The sequence below is a fragment of the Carassius auratus genome, chromosome 15, assembly GCF_003368295.1.
Source record: "Carassius auratus strain Wakin chromosome 15, ASM336829v1, whole genome shotgun sequence".
NCBI classification, from domain to species: domain Eukaryota; kingdom Metazoa; phylum Chordata; class Actinopteri; order Cypriniformes; family Cyprinidae; genus Carassius; species Carassius auratus.
The window spans coordinates 3,695,704-3,721,793 of record NC_039257.1 but is presented as its reverse complement, the minus strand read 5'-3'; the positions used below and the strand labels follow the sequence as shown (position 1 = coordinate 3,721,793).

General features: G+C 35.6%; 1 protein-coding gene across 5 annotated transcripts in view; it reads right to left on the bottom strand.

Annotated features, from left to right (window-relative positions):
• Positions 1-26,090, bottom strand: part of LOC113114780 (stAR-related lipid transfer protein 13-like) — an 80,915-nt gene that overhangs the window by 17,568 nt on the left and 37,257 nt on the right. The window contains exon 1 of one of the 5 annotated variants that reach the window (XM_026281779.1): positions 24,417-24,810. The exons of 2 other annotated variants lie outside the window; for them this stretch is intronic. In XM_026281779.1, the coding sequence (XP_026137564.1) occupies positions 24,417-24,540 (124 nt within the window). In that variant the 5' untranslated portion in view covers positions 24,541-24,810. Of the gene's footprint in view, positions 1-2,096; positions 2,222-16,992; positions 17,284-24,416; positions 24,811-26,090 lie in introns of those variants that run through there. 2 more of the 5 variants (XM_026281777.1, XM_026281780.1) reach the window with 2 other exon arrangements.

The window sequence follows — 26,090 nt, the reverse complement described above, 5'->3', positions numbered from 1 at the left end:
ATATATCTTTAACAACCATTTGAATTATTCTCACCTGATTCAGCAATACAGTGACTCCATTAGATCACCTTCACTTATTAAACTCAGTAAATACAATGATGCAGCAGCACAGCTCAAATCTCAATACATCCTGAACCTCACACCAAACTGCTTGGCGATCCAAATCATGCTCAAAGACACCAAGAGAGTAGTGGCTGCGTCAGAAAGCAAATTGCCTGGGTTTCTATTCATCATATTGATAATAACAGGGATAACCGTGGTGAGAATTCCTGCGCAGCCTCCACCCCACTAAGATTACCGCTCTTTTGTGTTACCTCCTTTACCGAACAATACAGTTTGTTCACTTCAGCAGCTCCTATGAGAAGAACTAAATGCTTCAGACGTCAGTTGATATAAGATTGTTCTTTATAAGTGTCATGAAGCTCTCAGCCAATGGCAAAACTATAGCTGGAAGCTATTTATCTGACAGAATTAAACAACTGCATGTAACAGGGAAACATATGGGCAAATATTAGCAGATAAAATGTCCTTGAGGTTCAAAAGCCCATAATACGACTCAAAATACAAAATTTGATTGTATGGAGTTGGTTTAGAAGGTTCTCCTCTAAATATTTAACACAAACACTGTTTAATGAATTAAATAAATGCATTGAATGAACATAATGTTCAAAAGTATTTATTTGAAACAGAAATCTCTTCTATCATTATAAATATCTTTAAATGTCACTTGATCATTTAATGCACGTTACTTAATAAAAGCACTAGTTTACTACTAACCCCAAATTTACCAGTTCAATTTTATTCTGATTCACCAGCCCTTCGTTTGATTCATGTTTTCTTATGTATAAAAGAAACTCTCTCTCTCAGCTAATGCCAATTTGGAACTTAGTGCATCACAAAAATGTACTTTGAAAATAACCACAGGACCTAAACTCTAACGTTTAATTGCTACTGAACATACATAATAATCAAAACAACCAAAAACCGCTCTGTGGATACCAACTTAAGCCAACTTTAAATGTCAGTTCTTGTCTAAAACATTTATTCAAACAATATGTGAAATTACTATAAATTATAAAAACGCAAATTATAAACCCCTAACCCTAACCCTAACCCTAACCCTAACAGAGTCAACAAAATATTGCATATCTATAAATCAAAACACATCTAAAGTCCCATAAAAGAGTAAACAAGTTTCTTTCAAAATAGTGGAAGTGACACAAAAATGGCACACAAAATATCAGATAATTGTTCATCATATGTACACTACAGCACTTTGTGGTATGCACTATGCGCCTGTAACTGAGTGCCATTCACCTGGTTCAACAGGAGGTGAGGGAATCTCCTTTGTGACTAAGCATCCATTCCCAGGAGCGCTGAGGGCAACTGTATGTCCTGTACTCTACAGTAACACTGAAAGTGTAGAGCATCCTTATCAACGTCCCACAGCTGCAGCCCGAAACCCAAGCTGGGAATTCCACGTCGCACAGCATTCCGTAACACTATCCTAAAAGTTACTATTTCTTTTCCATCATTGTCCTTTCTTATGGAACTGGAAGGATAATGAGCTCTGCTACTGGCTCGCTGCCAGAAGGGGAAACTCTCACTTTTAAATGCAACCAAACTGCATGCAGTGTTCGATGACTGCCACCACCACAATAACTCTGTAACACAATGCTAAAAGCAGAGTGCCACTAAATCTGTGAGAAACACAGACACCTTCCTTTCCTCATTGAATAAGCTTATGTAAAAGGAGGAGGGATACGGTTTTCCCTCAAGGTCACCCATGGCACACGCTGGCACTTTGGCAAGCTGTCCCGTTAGGAACTTAATACCATGAACAAACTGGCATAGGTAATTATTTGTGAAGCAATTTCTGAGAGAAAATCGTCTCAAAGAAACTGCAAAAAAAGTATAAAGAATAAAGTGTTGTTTTATTAAATTTGTCACAATGTTAAGCTTCGCAGATGTGTGGATTCTGGGAATTGTCCAAGAGTGATAAAGTGAGCAATAAATCAATCCATCAGGCTTATTGCGCTGACAACGGAGTGGAAAAACAGATCAGTGAAATACGATAAAGTAGTAGATTTACTTACGAGAGACTTTCATCCTGAAAAAAATGTGTTCTTAAATGTTATTTAATCCAGAACTTCTTCTTCCCAAACCATCTTTTCTGCTCTCTCCTAACTCTCTCCTCTTCTGCTTCTTTCTCTTCAGCTTTTGTCATTCTCTCTCTCTCTCTCTCTCTCTCCCTCCCTCTCACTTCCTATTTCCCTCCCCTGTATTTTTCACTCCCTCTCTCTTTGATTTACTCCAACTCTCATTGGTTCTTAATTCCGAGCCCCCTTCCAGCATCTCCCCCCTCGATTCCGCGTGCTTTCTTCGCTCTTCCACTTAAACCATCACAACTCACTCTTTCTCTCTTGGCACTGCCCTTTCGGACACCCTACAAGTGGCAGGACATTGGCAATGGGGGACTTTCTTTTCTTGCCGTCTCATGATGTAATCAACCCCCTACTGATCCCAGCTGTCTCCCAAACCTTCAATTTAGCTCATCTAGTAAAGACTACAGGATGTTTCAACTCCCTTAACTTTGAGTTTTATAGCTTGAGGGGCGACTTTGTTTTTGGAAAATCTTCCTGTACAAGCATACACTTCTCACAATTTTTTTATAGACATCTATGGTTTCTTTCAAGGTTCTTGAATGTTCTTCTTACCAACCAAAACATGGTTCCTTTAAGAACTGTTGACTGAAAGGTTCTTTAGGGAACCCAAATATGGTTCTTCTGAGGCATTGCTGCGAAAAAACTCCTTTTGGAAACTTCTGGAGTGTTGCTGGGAAAACAGAAAGGGAGGGATGGACTGGGGGAAACCAAACTGATCCAAATTCCTGCAACGCCCCTCGGCATGATGGGAAGCCACAGTAGAATGTGACATCACAAGCAGGTGATCATTAAAAGTGATTCACTGGGGGAGATATGGAACATTATCTAGTGTCAGCTGAGTGTCTGCTGCCCACTGAATATTACACACATCAGCAATGTGCCCCAAAGCCTCATGGGAAGACCTTTGTGGGCTGTAGCTTCTGTAGTGGGATCAAAAAAAAACAAAGAAGACAAAAGACTGTCACCAGCAGAATGCCAACAAACATTCCACTAACTCAAAAGAACATCTTTGTTTTCTGATTGTTTTTACTTTAAAAATGGTTTGGGGCTGGATCATAGTTGCAAAACTTTATTTTATAAATGTTAAATTGATAACCAGCATGGTAATCACTACTTATTAAAATGTGAATATTAAACATCTTAAATATATTAAATTATACAGTGTAAATAATGACAGTGTAAGTAACATGCTAAATAATTAATTAAAAAAACTGTAAAACATTTTAATGTTTTAAAATTAATTATTTGAAACAAATAAATTTTATGGAAATACATAAAAACATTTAAATCTTACCATTAAAAATGTAAACTTAAATTAAACTTATATAATAAGCTATTTAATAAGTTCTAATAATACGTTTTATACTAATTTAAAAATAATTATTATTGTTATTTATTTTCATACATTTTTCATAGCACCTTTTCCTAAAATCAAGGGCATTTTACAATCAGTTAGAAAAAAAAACATACCATTTATGAATAAAACAATACATTTTTAGCATTTAAAAAGAAAAAAAAAACTGGGCAACGCATCTAAAATAAAAAATTTGGTTTATATAATATATGTGTGTTTGCTGTGTATATTTATTATGTATATAATATACAATTGTATTGGTATATCAGAGTACCTGCTTACTGTGACGTCTGCCTTAATATAACTTAACATTTTTCATCAATGAATCTTGAAAGGCTTCAGACAATTACACCTTTTAAACATGAATGGCAGTTCTCAAGTGAGACTCTACACCGACCTTCCTACAAAAACACAGCATGCCTTATGAATCAGCCAGACGGGGCTGTGAGTGACTGAAAACAGTCGTGATACAAGCTCACAATCTATTACTGTAAATCTTGATGCCCTCATTGGAAAACACCTGGAGGTAATTCATGGCACAGAAACAAAGTTCCTGCGGCTGAGTCAGCCACCCCCGAGGGGACGCAGGTTTGAAAGACACCTCTCGGAGCTTAAATGCAATGCTGATTCCACTGTGTCAGAACACACTTGCTTCCTTATAAGAGGAACCGGGCTTCTGCACTAAACGACAGACAAACATGAGTCTGTTGTCTGTGGAAACCTCTGCACTGGATGTGTCATAAAACATCTGAAAAGACAATGGAAAAACTATAAATCAAAATCACTCACGGATTAGTGAGCCACAATCAAAGTATACACAATGTCTAACTAGATCTTTACATTATTTTACAAGTAATGTGTGTGTGTGTGTGTGTGTGTGTGTACGTGTGTGTGTGTGTGTGTGTGTGTGTGTGTGTGTGTGTGTTATATACATATATATATATATATATATATATATATATATATATATATATATAGCCTGCAATTCTTTGATAAGAAAGTACAGTAAAAACACAATATTTAAAAATATTCTTTCAATTTAAAATATTTTTATATTCTATTTTAATATATATATATATATATATATATATATATATATATATATATATATATATATATATATATATATATATATATATATATATATATATATATATATATATATATATACATATACATATATATATATATATATATATATATATATATATATATATATATAATAAAAATAAAACCTGTTAATGCAAAGCTGAATTTTAAGCAGTCACTACTTGGGTCTTTAGTCACATGATCCTTCAGAAATCCCTCTAATATGCTGATTTGGTCCTCAATTATTATTTAATTTAGAAAACAGTTATTTTAATATGTAAAATTTCACAAAATTGCAGTTTTTACTGTATTTTTGATCAAATGAATGCAGCCTTGGTGAGCATCGTTTTAAAACATTTAAACATTGAGCCGACTAGTCGTTTTATTTTATTTTTTTGGTTGAAGCATGATTGGCACCATCGTTGTCAAAAGCTCATGATAGTCATAATATGACAAAAAAAAATGACATTTTATGCTCAAACATGAAAAGATTTTAAACCTGTGTTCAATTTCCGAAAGCTTTTATCATCAGTTGTACATCACTATCCCACATCCTGATCTAAAAGTAATGTCCTTGAACTAGAGCTAAATATTTACTCCTGTTAATGCGGCTCATGTGCATGTAATGAGGACGCGGACATGCAGACGTGCTCAAAATGTGTATACGCTCCGTCTGGCTAGAAATACGGTGTGTCACACCAAAACAGACATAAATCCAGCTCAGATTACCATCTGCCTTTTGTTCATATGGGGCTTAGATTACGACCACACAATGCGTATAGTGTAAAGGGCAGCAAATGTATAAACACGTCTGCAGTTGAGTGGAACGTGATTGATTGCCATGTACGGTCAAACATAATGGGACACTGGGTTTTTAAAACACCATTCACTGTATGTGACGTCAAAGAAGCACCCATGCCTCACCAAAACACATATATAAACCGGTAATGAGTCACCTCACCCAGTACCTAAACACATCTGACCAACGCATCAGCGTTGTTGCCCCAGGCAAGATAAGACATAAGCAAAGAATAAAACCCTTTTATGGATTGTTTTGGTCCACTGCAGCTTTCTACCAGGCCTTTATCATTTATTCTGACCACTTTGTAAAATCCATTTATGGATATGTAGCTTTATCTTTAATTACTATAGTTTTAAAATGCAGTTATCTAAAAAATAATGGAATAAACTATTTTAATATTAATATATATTAACATAGAGAGCAAATGCACTGATGTATTTTATCAAATATTACCAAGAAAACAACAGTGTACCAAGAAAAGAACATGCTTGAGATAATATGAAATAAAACATTCAGTTAAATGTAAATTACATTTTTATTGCACATCATATCTATTCCAGTTAATTAAATTAAAATAAAATTTATTAAAATGCAATAATCTTAAAAAGAAATAAACTATTTTAATTTTAAATTTGAATAGTTATATTTATTAAAATATAAAGAGCAAAAACTATTCACATACATTTTCAAAGAGAAGGAATATATAATATTGATGTATATTTATATAAAAAAAAATTACTGTACTTGATTACCATGAAAACAACAGTGTTAATGAAGAGTGTACTTGAGATGAGACAAAACATTCAATTAAATATCTATTATATAATATTTGTATTGCACATCATATTCAATTTAATTATTTCAGTGAAAATACAATTAATTAAATAAAAAGTAAAAAATAAAAATGTAAGAAATGGTGCTACTATAATGGAAATATTAAATTTTGTTCGTTTAAGACATATAAAAGCTACCCATTAGTTTTTTTGTTTCGTATTTTTTATTTTTTTTTTGCCATTTTAACCATTTCCATGGCAGAATGCTATTAAAACATAACTTGAAATGTGAAGGAAATAAAAAAAATCAGAGCAAAAACAAAACATTTTCCTGTAATGCTTGATATATCCTTTCACTGACAAGTAATGGTGTGGAAAGTGTGTGCTAAGAGAATTCACTTTCCTCAAGAGTCTGCAGTTAAAGAAACGCCCATGTGTGAGAGAAAGACAGAATGTAATCAAATGACTCCAGCTCATTTGTTTATGCTCAGCTGCTTGAGGACTGACAGACAGAGGCAACATATAATGAGTGCCTGATCATCAGAATTCTGGTGCTGCAATATGTGGCTTCACAGGGAAAAGCCCTGGGTCATAGTGGCAAAGGTCTGGGAATTCTCCTCTATTATTTCACAGCCTAAGCTTTAATTAACAGGAGCACCGGTGATTCTGGAACCCCTAATGGGCGACATCCAACATACAATAGTCAGGAGTTAAATTAAAAAGAGGTGCCACTCTGTAATCTCACAATATCACACGTCCACTCCTCAGTGGCAGGAGTTTTGCTAGTGGAGGTTCACAGCTGGGCCTTGGGCCAAAGGAAATTACAATCACTGGGAAGTACGCACTAAAGCAGCCCTCCAGATAAGATGTAATGAATTCTTCTTTCTGACAAAACACTTGGAAGAACCGCTGCCTTCGCGGTTGGCAAAAACAACACGATTAGGTCAGCTGGGTTTTTTGGGAGCACATCACCCGGGTAATACTCATATCCCAACCACGTCACGGCTTCCAAACCAGTCTCATTTTATGATGAAAAACGGTAGGTACGTGTTAGCACCAAATTAGAGTTAATAAAACAGATAGACGGTAGTCACAGAGTGTTGTTACTTTTCTGTGACTAACTCAAAAGAGCCATTTCTGAGACTGATTTCCTAAGTATGTGTTTGGCTGACATCTTTCCGTTGAGAAAAAAAAAGAAAAAAGCAGGAGTGCTGGTCTACCTTCAAAAGGCACACAGTGAGAGCTTATTGATTTTAAGAGTGAAAAACATTTGTTGACTGCTGATAAAGCTCTTTGGGTCAGAAGTCCCTCTGTGTGTTTTTGTCCAGAAATGAATTTCAGCAGGACTGGCGCAGCTGTGGTAACACACTCGGCTGAGCCGTTCAAGGACGCCCACTGCTTTCATCCACAAATCTCAATCAGAGTAAGCCTTATTTGAGCTCACTCTTGCTAGTTTTCCTCTTAGGGCTGGATTGGTATTTTTTACTAGAGTTAATCAGTATAGAATAATCAGTTCAGTCAGTGTATACGGTTTTGGGATCTGTGGGTGCACTTAAAAGAACAGCTCACCAAAAAACATGATTCGGTCATTTAATCATGCTTGTGTCATTTTAAACGTGTTTTCCATGGAACACAAGTCTAAGATTTGAAACCGAATCATGGAAACAAATTGTTCTAGCTGAATGATTTGCTCCTGAATCAAAGCTGAAATGATTTAATGATCCAGTCTCAGATGTTCTCGGGGGAATTATGAAGGAAAGAATACATGAATACATGTTGTTGTTGTTGCACAAATAAAGGAGGAATTCAAGACTTGGCATTTTTGTCATTTTTAGAAAGCTGAAAGATGTGGTTATGAAAAAGGATGGATGACGATTCTTCAAAAAAACTATTTTAGGTCCAATTCTCACCATTAACAAACCATTTACTATGACTTTCACCTTAAAATAAATACTAATTTGCTTTTTATTAGTAATTAGTAAGTTCATTGTTAAGTTTAGGTATTGGTTGACATTACGGATGAAGAATACGGTCGTGCAGAATTTGTGCTTTATACTAATAGACAGCCAATATGTAATAGGCATGCTAATAAGCAACTAATAGGGAGAATTAGTCACTCCCTATACTCAAGTGTTACCTTTTTTATTATTCCACAGAGCATAAACAACAATAATACAAATTTAAAATGACGTGAGTGGAAAGTAAATGATAACAAATTAAGTAAATGATGGCAACGTTTCATTAAGAGTACAACTGAACAAAAAAATGATGGAGGCTTTTGAAGAGCTATTAATGTTTATTGATATTTCTCCATTGTGTCCCCTATAAATAATGATATTGTAACTACTGACCTTAATGTGAATCTAAATACAGCCGACATTGTTTGAATCCTTATAAAGAATGGCAGCTTAAAATGATATGTTCATTTCGGGAGTCCTGCACGTGGTGGAAGAGCCTCGTCTAGTAAATATTTGGATCGCTTTTACCATGGAAAATCACTTTGGCTTGTTTGTCACGGCGGACATGACTAGTGTAAAATATGATACACAACAGAACGGTCCTCTGCAAAACGAAAAAAGCAAATATATGGGAGGATTATAGTGTAGCCGTATACCAAATAAGCTCATGACGTCTTTGCATCGAGGGTCTTAAATTCACCGGCCCCATGGCTGGAAATTGATAGCACATTTCTAGCACTGTGGCTGCTGTGAACCGAGCCAAAAAGCTACTGCAGTGAAGGATGCCAAGGCTTTACGGCAAAAACCAACACTCCTCCAGTTTCAAGTAAAACCTAGATGTTCATACTTTATCAATTTCCCTACCGCAAACTGGTGACTCTAAGCACTCCAACAGCCCAAAAGAGAGGGCTAAATAAGGATTGGGGGTCTGAAGAGTAATATTCAATGCTCCAAATGTTCCCAAACATCTGGGGAATGTTAAACGTGACACTTCGTAAACAGGTTGCGGTTGTTTTCAGGATTTTACCCAAAGTGAGGTGACAGAAAAAGCGCAGCTTGGATTTTCACAGCCTGTCTGTTTCATCAAAAGCTCAAGTTAATGTTTCTTGACAGTCTAAATACATAGAAACGCTAAAGAGAGGCAATGGAGAAAACCTTTCTAAGCCGTGGCCAAACGTGTTAAGAAACTATAATCTGGAGCCGTAGAGCAGGTGTTCGCTTTCTGACCTCAGAGGTCAATATGTCTTGTTGCCACACATGTCTTCTATTAAAACCTCTCAAGTGAGCTGCTATACAAGGAAAGGCAGCTAAACCTGAACCACAGGAATACCTCAGGACCTTCCCTCCAGACACCAGATCCCCTAAACAAGGCAAAAAAAAAATCAATCAGAGGAGCTTCCTGAAAAATACATCTAGCAGACATTCTCTGTGCACCAGATAAACACTTCCAGACGCTGGACTTCAGCCATTTTCCCACATGCTAAAGTGTTTTGACAGCCATCTCAAAAGCTCTGCTGTTTTGTTTTTTGATTTTTTTTGTATATTTTCAACATTAATGCGGATTTCAGCAGAATTTGTTCATCGAAGCTTGCTGCTTACAGGAAGGTTTGTTGATAGAATGCATTAGTCCTCTCGAAAACCACGTTTACACAAATAAATCATCATGCTTACACCATCACAAGACAGATAGATGAGTCCTGATAAAGGAGAAGAAAAACATAAATCTACTCGAATACCAGAAACATATGAATCTATCAGACAACCCAAACGAAAGTGAGTAACAATTCATCTGAAATGAAAATTGGGTCAACATTTACTCATCCTCATGTCGTCCTGAGCACGTTTCACCTTACTTATTGTTCTAAGAAGTTATTCTCAAGTCAAAACTTTTCCATTAATCATTTGATTCAGTTCAGTTTCATCACAGCTTCTATCATAGACTCTTAAGAACAAGAATAAAGAATTAGGGCAGATTTCACTATATAAAATGATGTCTTTTTCTCACCCAAAGCTATCAAAGGACATCTTTTGAGGCTTGAAAGCTGTAGTTGCCATTTGGTATAACTTCATTACAATTGTATATATAATTTTCTATGGAAGAAAGAAAAATCTAATAGTTTCACAATGAATTAAATAAGTAAATGGTAACTGAACTTTCAGTTTTGGTCATGCTTTTCAGGGAAATTTAGTTTTTTTTACTATAAAAGAAGGAATAATAAGTGGACAATTTACTTATCTGTTTCTTAGTCACTTCCTCCATTTAGTTGCTTCCTCCAACTCAGGACATGTGTTAATGTTTGAGCACACTTACACAAAACACAATGACAGCCTGCACATATGTGTTCAGTGTGAAAAACACCCCAGACACTGTTATAACGACACGTCAAATCTTTGCACTTAAAATCAATAGCGTTTCACAACTATTTTCCATGTCATGAACACAGAGTGTATCCTGTAATTCACACTCTGTGGTATAAACACACTCACTACGCTATGCAATTTGGTTTTCCGTGCCAATGTCTCACAGCTGTAGGATGCTGCAATTATCAGAACACGGCTTTTGTTCTTGCTCTGCAGCAGGTCAAAAAGAAACGTAGTCCAGCAAAGTGTAATTTCACTCAAAGTCTGGGAATAACACTTCTTTATATATATATATATGTAATGTGCTGGTATCATGGTAATGTGATGGTATCAGGAGGTAATAGTGTTTATATGACACTTCAAGGAACACCATAGTGCTATCATGTCCAGACAGTATTGCTGTTGTGTTTTAATAAACCTTCAAGGCCACACCATCAACATAAGCTTTCTGTACCAATTATTTAGAACTAAAATTGTTATAAGATTACGCACTGCGGTCTGTGCTATATTTGAGAGCAAATTTGCATTTACACCAACAGGGGTCTCTCTTCTGCTAAAAACCCTGCCCAAGCCAATGCAAGCGGGGAAAACATCTTAATATTTAAAAGAAGAAAAAAAATCAACCATAAGCATAAAGTCAGAAGTCATTCCATGACTTCTTGCCATCAAACTTAATTACCATCATATATTTAAAACATGCCAGAAGTATATTTGAAAAAGCCAGCATAGCACTATTCACTGAAAGGGAAAATAACTCAATTGCTTTATTACATTAAACAGGCTACATTTCTTCATTCTATCCTTGAACGGGCACTGAAATAATTCTCGGTCATTGGAGATTTATAAATCTCTGTCTGACTCTGTCAGCGGCAAGAGTTATATTTAGAAATGCAGAGAAAGTCACGATCCACAGGTCTGTTAATATGTCACGTCATCCATGGTCGCAGCATTCCCACTCTGGCACACATTAGTGAAGACTGTCAATGATTCACTCCCGTGTGACACAGAGAACCCTTAACAGCTGTGCAGGTACATATTCACCAACCAGGTTAAACGCAGCAACAGAAAGAACCCATCATGAATGAAAGGCAACAACGTTTTATAAAAAGAACAAGATAGCATTATACACACACACACATATATATACACATACATACATACACACGCACACTATGTAAATAGTTACACTGCTGTGAACTTCTTAAGCATGTAATGATAATGAATAAGACTGGCCTCGTTCACTTTCAGGATGAATGGGTTTACCATCACAGCTGTTGATGGTTTGCCACTGGAAACATTCATCCATTCTTAGTACACATATTTTTGCCATGCCTCGTCTACCATGAACGTATCTATATCCGAGGAACTCTCAGGGAGACTCAATAGTGAGGGAGAACCCACCAGATTCCATCCATGCTGGACCAGAGCCACTTCTAAGAATAAATTCTAGTCAGCCTATTTACATTTACATCACAAGCTTTTTATTAAGTTCTCTGGTAATCATCTGTCTTCTTGAATAATGAGTGCTCAGACTGGAAATCAACATTAATTTTCTTCTATATTTCTAGGATGTTACAAAATGATGATGTTCCAGATCAAATATTCATATGAGATTGCAAAGGTTTTGCAAAAAATAGTAAAGTTGCAATAGCTCAAGAGCTCTTCAGAGAAGACCATTTCAAGGAATCCCATATCTGCCACTTATGCATGCCACCGTCTGCCTCTCCTAAATGGCACTATGCTTTCACTAAATGGGATATCTATCCAGTGAAGGAGCGAGAGAAAAGGTAAAGTGCTTTTCCTGCTTTTGGCTTGAGTGGCTCGGGCCTCTCCTCCACTTAGACCTCCAAAAACACACAATGGGAACATGGAAGTCCATAGCCGTGCTTCTCAAAACCTTCCCATCATGCAACTCTAGTGGAAGCATTCTCAAAGTCCTCATCCCAAATGGTCTGCTCACTTTCACAGCTTAGAACGTAAAAGCAGTTTCCCATAGATCAATGCAATACATCTTCAATAGAATTGAAAATGACATCTAGGTGGTCATACTGTTGGATATCTAACTCAAAATATCTGCAAATGGTGTTTATAAGATGAATAGATGGATGGATGTATGGATGGATGGATGGATTGATGGATAGATCTATACAATGTTTTTTTTTTTTTTTTTTTGGCTATTGCTAAAAATATTCCCCAGCGACTTAAGACTGGTTTTGTGGTCCAGGGTCACAAATATCTAATGGCTGAGCACTGTTGTCAAACCATTACTCTCGGGGAGGATGGGAGGTGACAGAAATACAACAGTGAGCTAATGGCTTTTACAGGGAGGCCGGCGTTAGCGAGTGATTAAGAGCTGTGTGGGAGAGGTTGGGTGCGACACTGCCCTTTGTCCTAAGTCCTGACCCCTGCACTGGATATTATAAATAAAGAATGACAACTAATTAAGCTTGGTTACAGTACAACTTGGCTGCGTTTAAGATTCCTTAAACGACACGTTGTTGCTTAGTACCCGACTCATATACATTTGATGGATTGAGACTAAATATTTTAGTTTAATATGAGCACCAGGTGGTCCATTTTAATATTGACAACATGTTCAAAATGACTCAGTTAAGTTAGTCTCTATCAGTGTGATGAAATGGATTTTGCAGCCCTTGGCATTTTCATCAGCTTTTGTGCAATGCAAAAAAACTGACCATTTTATTGTCTGGCATCCTGTCAATCGAATTACATACACATAAAAGTATTCTGGAAATATCTGCTAGCTCAACCTGGGGAAAACTATTGGAAAATATCGTTTAACATTCTTCAAGAGATACGAATAGCTCACTGATTTTATGCTTCGGCAATTGTGTGTAGCAGTGTTTGTCTCCGTGTATGAATGGATGTTTATATGCTAGGATGGGAATTTCTGAATATTGTGTACAGCCACAGCAGATGTGCATAGTGTCTGGCGTCCAGATGGGCATCTGTTAAGAGGAAAGAACCCAAAGCATAAGAGCACCACAGGAATCAAAGTAGCTCCATTCCTACAAATGTCACTAAAGTATCTACAGATTCATTTTAGAAAAAATGCATATACCAAAAGAAAAACAACTCTGATATGACTCTAATAGAGTATCAAAGATAAGAAACTAAAGGATGCTGATGGTGTCATCCATGCTGGATAGCTGTATCTGAGTGGAAGAAACGAGAGCTCAACTTTATAATTCATTCATTCATTCATTCATTCAATACTCAGGATGTAAGTTTTGTTGTGGCAACCGTAGACAGAAAGTTGAGCTCTAGTTTCTAATACACACACACACACACACAGCCATTTAAATAGTTTGGGATCCATACGATTTTTAATTACCTCCCAAGTAGTTTCAAGTTCTGTCATGAAAGATTAGATGGCACAGGCTGATGGGTCTTTACCGCAAACTGATGATATTCAATGTTAAACTACTTGGCCCAAGCTGATTGGTTCATGTTGCATATACAGCCAATGAGCTTACAGCTTTGCATATAAATGTCTGGTTAGCATCCACTAGAGCAGTTCACAGAAAGCTTTCAGAGTTCCTCTGAAACCCTCCTCCTCCCCTTTATTATTCCTATTTAACACATCCTTGCTTTTTAAAAAAAAATATTATACCAGTACACCAGCATATTAGAAGGATTATTTGAGTAATGGGTGCAGAATAAATTACATTTTAAATTATATTAAAAGAGAAAACATATATTTAAAATTATAATATTTTACAATATTACATTTTTACAGTATTTTTTAAATCAAATAAATGGAGCATAATAATATCCAGAAACATAAAAAATCTAACTGGCCCAAAATGCTTTACTTTTGAACAATAGTGTGTATGTATATTTCCACATAAATAAATACATACACTCTAAGTGATTGTATCAGTTCAGACCGCTCCTCTGTCTATATGTCAACAATACTGAGACGGTGGAATTCAAGAACGTGTAATGAGTCTTTTAGGCTGAACACTATGCCAGCACACAGGAAATCATCCTTTAAAATATTTCCTTACTTTAAAGGAAAAGCCTTTACTGTGAAAACAAACAATACATCATTTGTATTAGTTGTACATGACTGACATAAACAATAACGTTATTCTATATACAGTAGCTAACTATAAAAAACAAAACAAAAAACAGATTTTTGAATGGGTTTGTCTTAAAACTTCTCAACAAGCATGCAGGCCTCACAAAAGCAGGTCCGTCATGTTTTACAGCCACCATATTGTCGCAAATAGAGAAGGTATTAAATAACAGCAATCGTCTGTCTTGTCTTGTGCTCCTCCTGAACTAGATACTGATGACAAATCAGACACCACAAATTCAAGAGGACAAGACTCAACACGCCTGCAGTACAGCTTATCACAGCCCATCAAAGATGTAAGCGTGAGACTTATACCTGCATCTCTGAGAACATCTCCCTTCAAAGAACAATCGGAACATTCTGCGTCAGGTAACATGAGAATACTTGAGGAAACGTTCTGGGAAATGACTTTGAGGTCAGTTAAAGTATGTCCACTGGAGGGAAAGAAAATGGGAAAGACAAATAAAAAATGAGCACTCTTTAATGTCTCTATTGTTTCTTCTGGAAATAAATAACATAAAGAGCGAACTGGGAATCGTGATTCTGTATTCTGCTTCTCAGAGTTGTTGCCAAGTTACTCCTCAAGAGTTTTTAGAGATTTCAACATATCTGAAATTATGCTTCAGATTTGCCAAAACATCAAGGTCTGATATCTCAATATCAACTCAATTCATTCTCATTCAATTCTTTCTAAACCAAATTAGCTGGAATCAATAACTCTAAACTCACAAAAGAGATCTCATTAACATCTCAACTTAGAAAGCAATGTGTTTAATTAAAGAGTGAACTGAATTTTTCTGAAACATTCTGCTTCACAAACTTGTTACCTACATAAAAGTCCATGTAGTCTCATGTCTACACTAGAGTTTCAAAAGACATCTCAGCAGGTCTCAAACTGTGCTCAGATTAGCCGAAATATCAAGATTTTCAGTGTGAACTCAACGTTTTTTAGTATCTTCAGACCAAGTACATGGACTATGGAATAAATATCTCTCAATTTAGAGATCTCTTTTCTCCTGGGTAGCAAGAAGATTAAAAGGAGAGCTTTTCATATTAGCTTCTTTGGTAATCTAACGTCTCTTGATGTGAGAAAGTGACGTGACATACAGCCATGTATGGTGACCCATACTCAGATCTCATGCTCTGCACTTAACTCTTCCAAAGTGCACACACACACAGCAGTGAACAGCCATTTATGCTGTGACACCCGGAGAACTCAAGGGCACCTTGGTTGCAGTATTGCCGGCCCGAGACTCGATCCCACAACCTTGGGGTTAGAAGTCAAACTCTATAATCATTAGGCCACAACTTCCCCAACTTCTTAAAAGGAATTTCCAGCCAAGATTGTCTGAGATTTCAAGATAAACTATAAAAAAATGATCATCAAATTATTTCAAAACCAAATTTTCTGAGCGGTTAACTGTTAATGATTTTCAGATTTGTGTCTATTTTTATAAGGAACTTTTTGAGAGACAGCTCAGCTGATGATACTTAAAACATAACTCAAAACATAAAGTCTCATACTGTTTTTCTCTTAGATGAAATGTATAATCACAGGTAAATAAGAAAGAATAAAAAGGTGTTGTCCTTATAAATATGTCTTGGGGCAGTCGTGGCCTAATGGATAGAGAGTCTGACTTGTTTGAGTTTCAGGTCCGGCAGGAATTTTCGGTGGGGGAGTGAAAAACCAGGACTCTCTCCATCTTCAATCCCACGACTGAGGTGAGACTCTTGAGCAAGAGACTGAACCCCCAACTGCTCCCCGGGCGTTGCAGCATTGGCTGCCCTCTGCTCTGGGTGTGTATTCAGGTTCCCCTCGGCTAAACTCTCATGGATGAACACAAAGTAAAAGGGAGGAGCTTAGATGTCAAATGCCATTTACCTGAACGACCCACCATTGTCTCTCACCGAAAACAGCTGCTAGAGGTGTGACATGACAAATACAGATTCCTCACTAAGAATCTATTATTTTCTGCCTCAGTAAAATCCAACATAAATTACTAATTGCTAAATAAAGTGCTATGAATAAATATTTAAACAACACAATGTTATGAGTCAAACAAAAGTTTAAAGGTCGAGTCAACTAGGTTCATTAGTTTGTGACTGAATAACTAGAGATGAATCAGTCACAGAAAAATGTATTCCGTGTAGAATATAAAACCTGACACAATCTGATCGATAGTATGGGATTGCTTTCAACTGGCTAACTGAAACAAATTGGGATATAAACTAAAATAAGGGATGTATAATATCATAACCAAGACTTGCAATGTCTTCATGCTTCCAAAACTGATTAAGGTTATAAAAAACAACAAATATACAAACTTTCACACGTAAACATAGCAATTCTGGCTCATAAAATCTTATGTAACCAATGTCATGTTGTACCTGCCGCTATTCTGTTTAGCAGCTGCTGACGGGCAATGATCCTGCTCAGCCTGTACCCAGAGCGCCGTCTGAGGTGGTCCATCCTCAGGTAGATATCCTGTGTCTCTGGGGTCATGTTTCCTAGACATTCGCTGCTCTCGGTGCGCGGCAGCTCCCTGTACATGATCACACAACGCAAAACGTCTGGCACCCCGTTCCCCAGAAACAACTACCTGCAACAGTCATCCAATCTGTCTACAGATAAGGTAACATGTGTGAGATGTGAGTCCGTAGGGTTCCAGAAGAGTGCCAGCTGTCAGTCCCGCCCCCTTTTCGAGTCACTTGACTAGAGGTGAGCCAATGGAAAACCAGGATGACGGAGGCAGGCCTTGGGGCTGAGCTGAATTCAAGGTCTGTGTGAGCGCTGCTCGGTTCAGGAGGGAAATATAAATACCAGAGGAATGCCTGTGGACTGAGCGAGTGGAGAAAGCTGGAGAGCAGGGGGCCGTGGGAGGGGAAAAAGAAAAACAGCATGGCTAAGAGAAACACCCAGACCTAAAAGAACAATCCTGCTGCTGTGAAGCACCACTCAGGTGCCAAGTTTGCTAAGGAGGAGTTTGTTAGTTGGGAAAAGAGAAAGAAAGTGTGGCAGGAAAACTATACCTTTATTAAAAAGGTTTTAGACAAACAATCCATAAAACAATACAAAAAGAAAACGGACCTAGGAGCAACTGTGTATGTGAAAACAAGGATACTAAAAGGTGTGTTGTTGGTAAACTCATTCCCCAACCCCCTATTTGTTCTGAGCACAGCGGGGCTTCACCTTGTGAAACAGCCATTCATGTTAAAATGGACATTTCACACATTAAAACAGGTTTTACAGGAAACGTCTCAACTGTAGGTGAAAGACACGAACCTTTGTTTATGCTCAAATAATGTGCATTTATGTCTTGGCCCTAATTTCCTGACAGATTTTAAAAAACATGATGTCAATTAAAAAAAAAAATAAAATAAAAAAATAAAAAGTGCCATTAATAGTTCCTGCTTAAGTTATCTATTAGATCCACTTGCAAAAATAAATAAATAAATAAAATAAATTATATATATATATATATATATATATATAATAAGAAAATAAAAACTATCTATCTATCTATCTATCAATCTCTATGTACACACTCACATTTTGAAATTTTGACATTTTTCTAAAAAGTCAATTAAGGAGCTTCTGGTCAGTCTCCAATGCTATCACAAATTCATAAATGCTGATACTGCAATAAAACACAAATGAGATCTACATGAGCAACAGAACGCAATTCAAATTAGAATTTTCGATGTAGTTGGACCAATAAAACAGATAACGTCCTTAATCACACTCTCGCCATCTGTTAAACAAGTTGCATGTGTACCTGAATAACTAAAATAAAATTGGTAAAGGTATAATTCATTAAAAAAATAAATACATGCAAGGCATTCACAGTTTATTTATACTAAACGAATTAAATTAGAATTTTTGCAACAAAAAAAAATTAAAAAATATTGAATGAATGAATGAATGAATGGAAGGTTTGCAAGACTGTTTGTTCCATTGCTGCATGGAACAACCCAAGTCTTCAGACTGAAAATAGACTCCACATATTTGAAAACAGTTCCACCCTCTGTTGACTCCATCACTCTTATGGCACTGGTGAACAGCACACGTTTCTTGTGAGTATGTGTTATAAGCCTCTCGCTCCTAGTCGAAGTGTGAGCGGGCACATAAACACATGAACCGGGTACAAATGGGCACGACACCAAGCTAAACACATTCTGTGCCCCCTCCCTGACTGGCACACACTAACCATACTACAAACCACACAAAGACCGCAATTCAACCAGCGCCTGCAATCCTGCTGCTATTTATACATAAACTACCCCATCCCTCACTCCAACGCCCCTCGCCACAGGAAAGTTTTCATGTTTTCTACTCTGTAACAGTTTTAAAGACGTTCTGTGCAGTTTGTGTCGCTGCATTAAAAAAGATCTCATTTGTTGACCCAAAGCTTGAGCTTATAAACAAGGTACAGTGCGTGCACTTGCAATCCCATAATGCACAAAAGGGCTCTGTTGACTACAGGTGTAACTCACAGAGTCTAATGAATGCTGTGATCCGTTTTTCCACACAGACCGCTTAAAGTGTAGATTAATGTTATACTGAATGGGGTTTTTAAATATTATATATGTGTGTGTGTATATGGTGAAAAGAGGGTTTCAAGCAGCAGAACAAAAGTTTAATACAAGGTTTTTTTGTATGCATTAGTATGAAAAATTATGAAAAATGTTGTTACAGTAGATTAATGGAATTAGTTAATGCATTTTCACTGTACTGCTTTATGTTATGTAATGTTAACAATTAAATAATAAAAAAAGTATGAAAAATTAAACATTGTCAATCAGTTTAATTTTATTTTTTAAGAGAAATTTGTTATTATTTTAATAAATTATTTACATAAGACACCCATGAAAATGTCATTACGCAAATCAATAGTTCATAGACCAAAAAAAAAAAACATTTTGTTAGACATATTTACAAGATTTGTTGTTCTTAATCATTTAAAACGTCATAAAATTTGATATGATCACTTTTTGTTTTATATATTTGAATGAGTACAGGTCAGAAAAATGTGTTTCATTTGTACGTATAAATGTCTGTCACGCTGAATGACGATGGAACATGATTTCAACCATATTTTATTTATATTTATATTAAGTTTTTTGAAACATTAAAGTAAACATTTTACTTGCATTTAACCCCTTAACTGTCACTCACGTTTTTGAAGATAGACTTGAAGGCGGTTTATTGTTTTTTTTATATAATTTTTTTAATTGATGAAGACAACAAAATAGGTCTTTGACATATAAATGAAGCATAAAATTATCAAAAAATAATAAAGAAATTGATAAAACAATAATAATAAATGGGCTTTATAACAATAAACTGAGTCTACATGAGGGAAAAACAGGCCAAAATAAAATAATAGTCCATGGAAAAGTTCTTAGTTTTTGGCTACTGAATAAACGATTAACAGTTAAATGCTTTAAATATTTTATTGCTTGTGTTTAATAATCCTTCAGTCAATGGCAGCCTACTCCAGTTCTGGCACAGGTTTGGTTTATTTGGAGGGAATGGGTCGTAATAAGTGTTCTATGCACTTTACATTACAGCACACTGAGTCTGACAAAGAAAATCAGCTGTTATACCATATCATAATTTCAGTCACTTTAATTTGTCTAGATAGACATATGATGGTATCTTCAATGGTTTTACATGGAAATGGTTCACAAGTGCTCTCTGAATGATGAAGCACTCTGGAATGAAATGAAATAAAACTTTCAACAAACCATTCAACAAAGCTACAGCTTGTAGAAAATAGTTTAGACCGGTCAAATCAATTATCAGATGCTTATTTCAACATAGCAAGAACAAGGAGAGGTTTTTGCACCACACGTCTAATCTGAGCAATACAACATCTATCCTTTATTAACTATTGACCGAGTCCGCTTTGTAGATTAGCCACTTCTCCAACACATTTTTAGCTTTGTGTAGGAGAAGATGTGTTATTGAAAACAGATCAAACATCTTTGTCATGCAGAACTGAGTGCTCTTCCAGATTTAGCTCAATATTCAGAGCCAGACCTGCCATTGCCAAGTCTCTCATCATCTCTATACTGGAGCCAAAGATGAATGTCTGACAGCTCTCGAAATAAATGTATGCAAAAGTGGAGGAGAGAACAGACCCTGCTCACCACTCGCCAAAGAATGCACATTCCACAGGCTCTCTCTCTCTCTCTCTCTCTGTGTATATATATATATATATATATATATATATATATATATCAACTGAATGGATAATGGGAAAGGCTTGGGCTTACTTAGCCTACTAATAGTTCAATTAAAAAAAAAAATATTACTATGACAATTATAAAAATCATTTGAACGCAACAAATAAAATATAAATATTTGAATAAATGATACATAAGGTGTATGATAGTAAAAAAAATAATTAATAAGTCTAATTAATTCATATTAAATAAATAAATAAATAAATAAGATAAGATAAAAGTAAATTAACAAATTAATAGGTAAATAAAATAAATAAATGAAATATAACAAGAACAATAGCTATAATAATAATAATGTACAAGGTGGATAAAAAGATAAATTAAAGACAAATAATGTAATAATTAAATATAAATAAGACACAAGGGAAATTATTAGAAAACAAAAGATAAAGATAAACTAATAAGTAAAATAAAAAATAAATGATTAATACACAGGGGGGTTAGACAAGAACAAAAAAGATAAATTAATTAATATGTAAATTAAAAATAACAAAAAAAATTGACAAATCAAAAAAAGACAAATCATTTAACAAGTATATTAAGGATACACAAGGGGGATGACTGAAAAAAAAAAAAAAAAAAAAAATATATATATATATATATATATATATATATATATATATATATATATATATATATATATATATATAAATGTATATTCATTTGTGTATGTAATGTAACTAGCAAACAAATAAATATGCAAATTTATTCAACACACATACACAACCTGTCTCAGCACGTTTGAACTCAACAGCAACAGCATCAGTTTCAACTTCAGATCTTTGAAGAGCACAGTAGATGGTTTTTTGGATGTTATACAGACAGCACTACTTCACAGTCACTTTGGTACTTCATTTGTGTATTTTTCCACTAGCTTAGGCAGAAGCCAGAAGCAACTGCCAAGAAAACGTAACTGTGTTTGTACACCTTCATGAATTAATAGCTACATTTTGATTGAAACATAAATAAACAGTTTTGTGGATTCCACAATCAGGTCAGATGAAGACTAGCCACGAGAGAGGCTTGTCAGGGTGACAGCTGATTCCTAATAAACGTCCTGGCTGAGAAACTCTGGCCAAGGATGCTGACTCCACAACTTACTGGCGTACTGAGAGCGAAGATATCAACACAACCAGTGGAAAGAAAAGTTATCGGCATAATATTTACTCTGTGGGTTTCTGGGAAGGGCTGCTGAACGTGGGCAAGAGCCAGATAAAACCAGCAGGTGAACCTCCCTTTGAAAGTGTCAAAGCCGCATCACATTTATGTAGCATGACTTTATTTGGTAACAGCAAAATGAGCTAAATGTTGTTGTAATCTGTCTTGTGGCCCTTGATCGCTGCTGCCTTCGGTTTAAGAGGCTCTTTTGCAAACGGTCTGTCAGGAGATTTGAACGATGCCTAAGCATGATCCCGAAACAAAAGTGTTGAAATGCAGACCACAATGCAACAATGATGCAACCATACACAAATCCCTCATTCTATGTGGGCTGCAGGCTTTGACGAGAGACTCGTGGATGCTGGCTGAAATCTAAAATACAACTTCACTTTTATTAAACATGCTAAAACTTTGAAGAAAGATACAAACAGCACTTCTGAGAATGAAACAATCACTGGAGTTGCCCAATTTGGCAAGGTTAGTGATATTAATTCTTAGGAAAAAAATGTGGTGATATAAGCTGTGTCTTTTTTGTTCATTCTATACAATTTTCTGCTATTTTTCTGCTTTAGGATCCTGACATGATATTATTTGAAACATTTTCTTTTCACACTAGTCTAATATTTTGATATAATCTAGTTTAGATAAAACAATCCTTTTATCTAAAACAGATTACACAACAATAATCATAAACTGTAACTTGTTGCGATTCAAGTTTAATTAGTTATTATTTGAACCTGTCTTTGCTGAAAATCTTAAAGCACAATGTTTTTTTTCTTATTATTATTAATAAATACTTTAATTCAGCAAAGTTGCATTAAACTGGTCAAAAAGGGCATTTTAAACATAAAAAAAATTCCAATAAATGGTGTTTATCTGGACTGTCTATTCATCAATGAATCCTAAACAAAAGTATTATCATGGGTTCCATAAAAATATTAAGCAGCACAATTGTTTTCAGTATTGATAAGAAATGTTTCTTGAGCAGCAAATCAGCATATTAGCAAGATTCTGAAAGATCATGTGACACTGAAGACTAGAATAATGATGCAAAAAATTCAGGATTAATGTACATTTTAAAATAGAATTCAAAAGAAAACAGTTACTTGTAATAATATAAAACAAAATTGCTGTTTTGCCACTGTATTCATGACCAAATAAATGCAGCTTTGCTGAGCATAAGAGACTTCTTTCAAAAACATTTAAAAATCTTACTGACCCTAAACTTTTGAATATTACTATAAACAGTCATTTTCAGCTTGTCCAAAGCATACAACAATAAACCTTATTTTGAAGGACAAAACTAAAAGACGTGGCTCTGCCAGAATATCCTTCATGGTTGAACTTTTAATAGAAGCTCAAGGCTCAAGAGCCACACTGAGCTCTCCACCATCATCACGCCTCAAAGAGCTCCTCATTGTTTGGCATGTGTATAAACAGTCAGGCCAGAGCGTGCACATGACTGCCACCTACATAGCACATCACATCTCTCAAATACATATATGGAAATGAGCGTGATATGCATGCCAGCAATGCCTCCACATTTTATCACAATCCCCATGACAGCCCGATCATGTGCCCAAATAAACAAAGAACCCTGAACAAGACGAATACACAAGCTGTTAAAGATTTAAATCTAACAACAGCAGAGTTTTAATTACTGTCCAATAAAACTAATAGATGGACCACCATAAAGCATTCCAAGAGAAAAATAAAGCTCCAATATTAAAAGTGATTACTAGTGTTTTCCACTAAGACACCACGTTGCATTGACTGACATCTAGTGGTCCAACACTGTGTCTCCATATATTTGAATACATACATCAGAGATTTAGAAGTCCATGGAAGTTAATAGCATTGACTTAAAATGTTCAGCACATCTGCCAGTAAATTCACACTCAAGCAAACGCACAAAAATAAAATGCTGAGAGCAGACTAGTGGAAGTCCGCATTCAATATAATGCATCTACCAATCTATTTTTTTTTCTATAATATACTAGTATATATATATATATATATATATATATATATATATATATATATATATATATATAGACTGAAAAATATGTGGCCCAGAAACAAATTTTACCCATAAATTAATACATTTCACAACTAACTGAAGTAGACAAACTTAAAGAGTACTTTCTTATAATATCTTGATTATTTACAACTTCGAAGGCTAGGTTAAAAAGTGTGACAACTAGCCCGTCTTTCTTCTTGCATTATTCCAAACCCTTAAAGATAATGCAAAGTTGAGCAACTTAAAAGCTTCAGCAACGATGCTCAATAATCTCAACACAATAAATAGATGCAATCGTCTAGTTCTCACGTTGTGCACGTCATCATATCACTGCCAGCGTACGCTGCAATGCAGAGCGCGTGAACTTTACTTCAGTGTCACTAACCTGCAAGTCGTCTCTCTCTGACACTTTTCCACAATAAATCCCAAGCTTTGGACGTGGATTCTCTGAGCTGCTCACTGAAGGATCGTCTGAGTGTCAGTGTGAGAGACTTTCGTTTCGCTGTCATCGTCAATCCGCGCTCATAATAATCAATCAGTGGCTCCCGTTATTTCTGAAAGATTGCGAGACTTCTCGTCCTCTTCTTCACCTGCCCCGCAGCCACAGACCGCAACGGGAAACTTTTCCGAAAAATAAATGCATATCAAAAACAATAATGTGATAACAAATCTCCCAAATAATCCAGTTTAGGACACGCGTTGGTTTAAGACGCGCAGCCGCTGTCTGGAGCCGCAGTGTTACAGAGCAGATGTGGGTTTGTTTGAAGTTTCTCCTTCTGCTCGTAACATACGCTCGCTCTCTCTCTCTCTCTCTCTCTCTCTCTCTCTCTCTCTCTCTCTCTCTCTCTCTCTCTCTCACTCACTCACTGGAGGACTTCATTTCAAACTTCACTTCAAGCCTCACCTCGCGCACTCTATATTGATTATTCTGTTACATTTTTTCCAGCTACACAAATAAATATATTCTACATAAAAAAAAATAAAAAAAAATTATATATATATATATATATATATATATATATATATATATATATATATATATATATATATATATATATATACATTTTATGTGCATATATATATATATATATATATATCTATAGCAACAAATATTTGCATTTGTGAACAATACACATAAAGTGTTAAAATACTAATAAATACAAAATAAAAATACAAACAATAACAATATATGCCTTACACATAGGCCTACTTATAAAATAAAACTCCTTTCACAAGGCAAAAAGCACAAACTATGCTTGCATACTCCAGTCTGTGAACAAAAGCTATATAATTATAACATAATGTGTATGTATTATATAAATAAAATATTTAAAAAATGATAGGTTGTTTCAACTGATCTTTGCATCAAATAAGGACTAACCCAACTGTTGGTTTATTTATTTTTTAACAACCCAGCATTTTTAGAGTGTAGAATAGAATAGAATAGAATAGAATAGAATAGAATAGAATAGAATAGAATAGAATAGAAGTAAATTTAAAGTGTGGGACAAAAAGGTATAAAGAAAAAAATGGTCATGCTGAGGAAGGATAGACATACCATGAACAGTGACAGTTCATTTAATTATTTGCCTCTATGGTTTCCATTTTGCACTCAGCATGGCATTATCATCATAACAGAGAGGATACTGCTATTTGTGACGGGGATTTCAAAAGTTGATCCAAGCTGAGATGGGGAAAAAAATAGGTGATGGCAAAAAGCGTGTTTAATGAAGAAATGAATACTTTTATATAAACGACTACTGCATGCAGTAAAACTCTTAACTGATTAGTATAAGAGTCTGTTCAACCTGAATCAAGGATTTGTTATTATAAGAATTTTTTGCTTTGCATTAACATAAAGCAGTGCATTGTTTGTTATCTTCAGAGATCAGAGGGAACAGTGAGACGAGGTCAGTCATGTGTCTAGGTAGGAAACAGGTATGAGTGTGGCCTTTATCAAGGTGAGTGTTAATGTGCCTGAGCTTTATTTACTAATGGAGTCATCTGATGGGAAAAACCTCCCGGGAGAACACAAGGGTCATCTGCTGTGCCTCAGCTT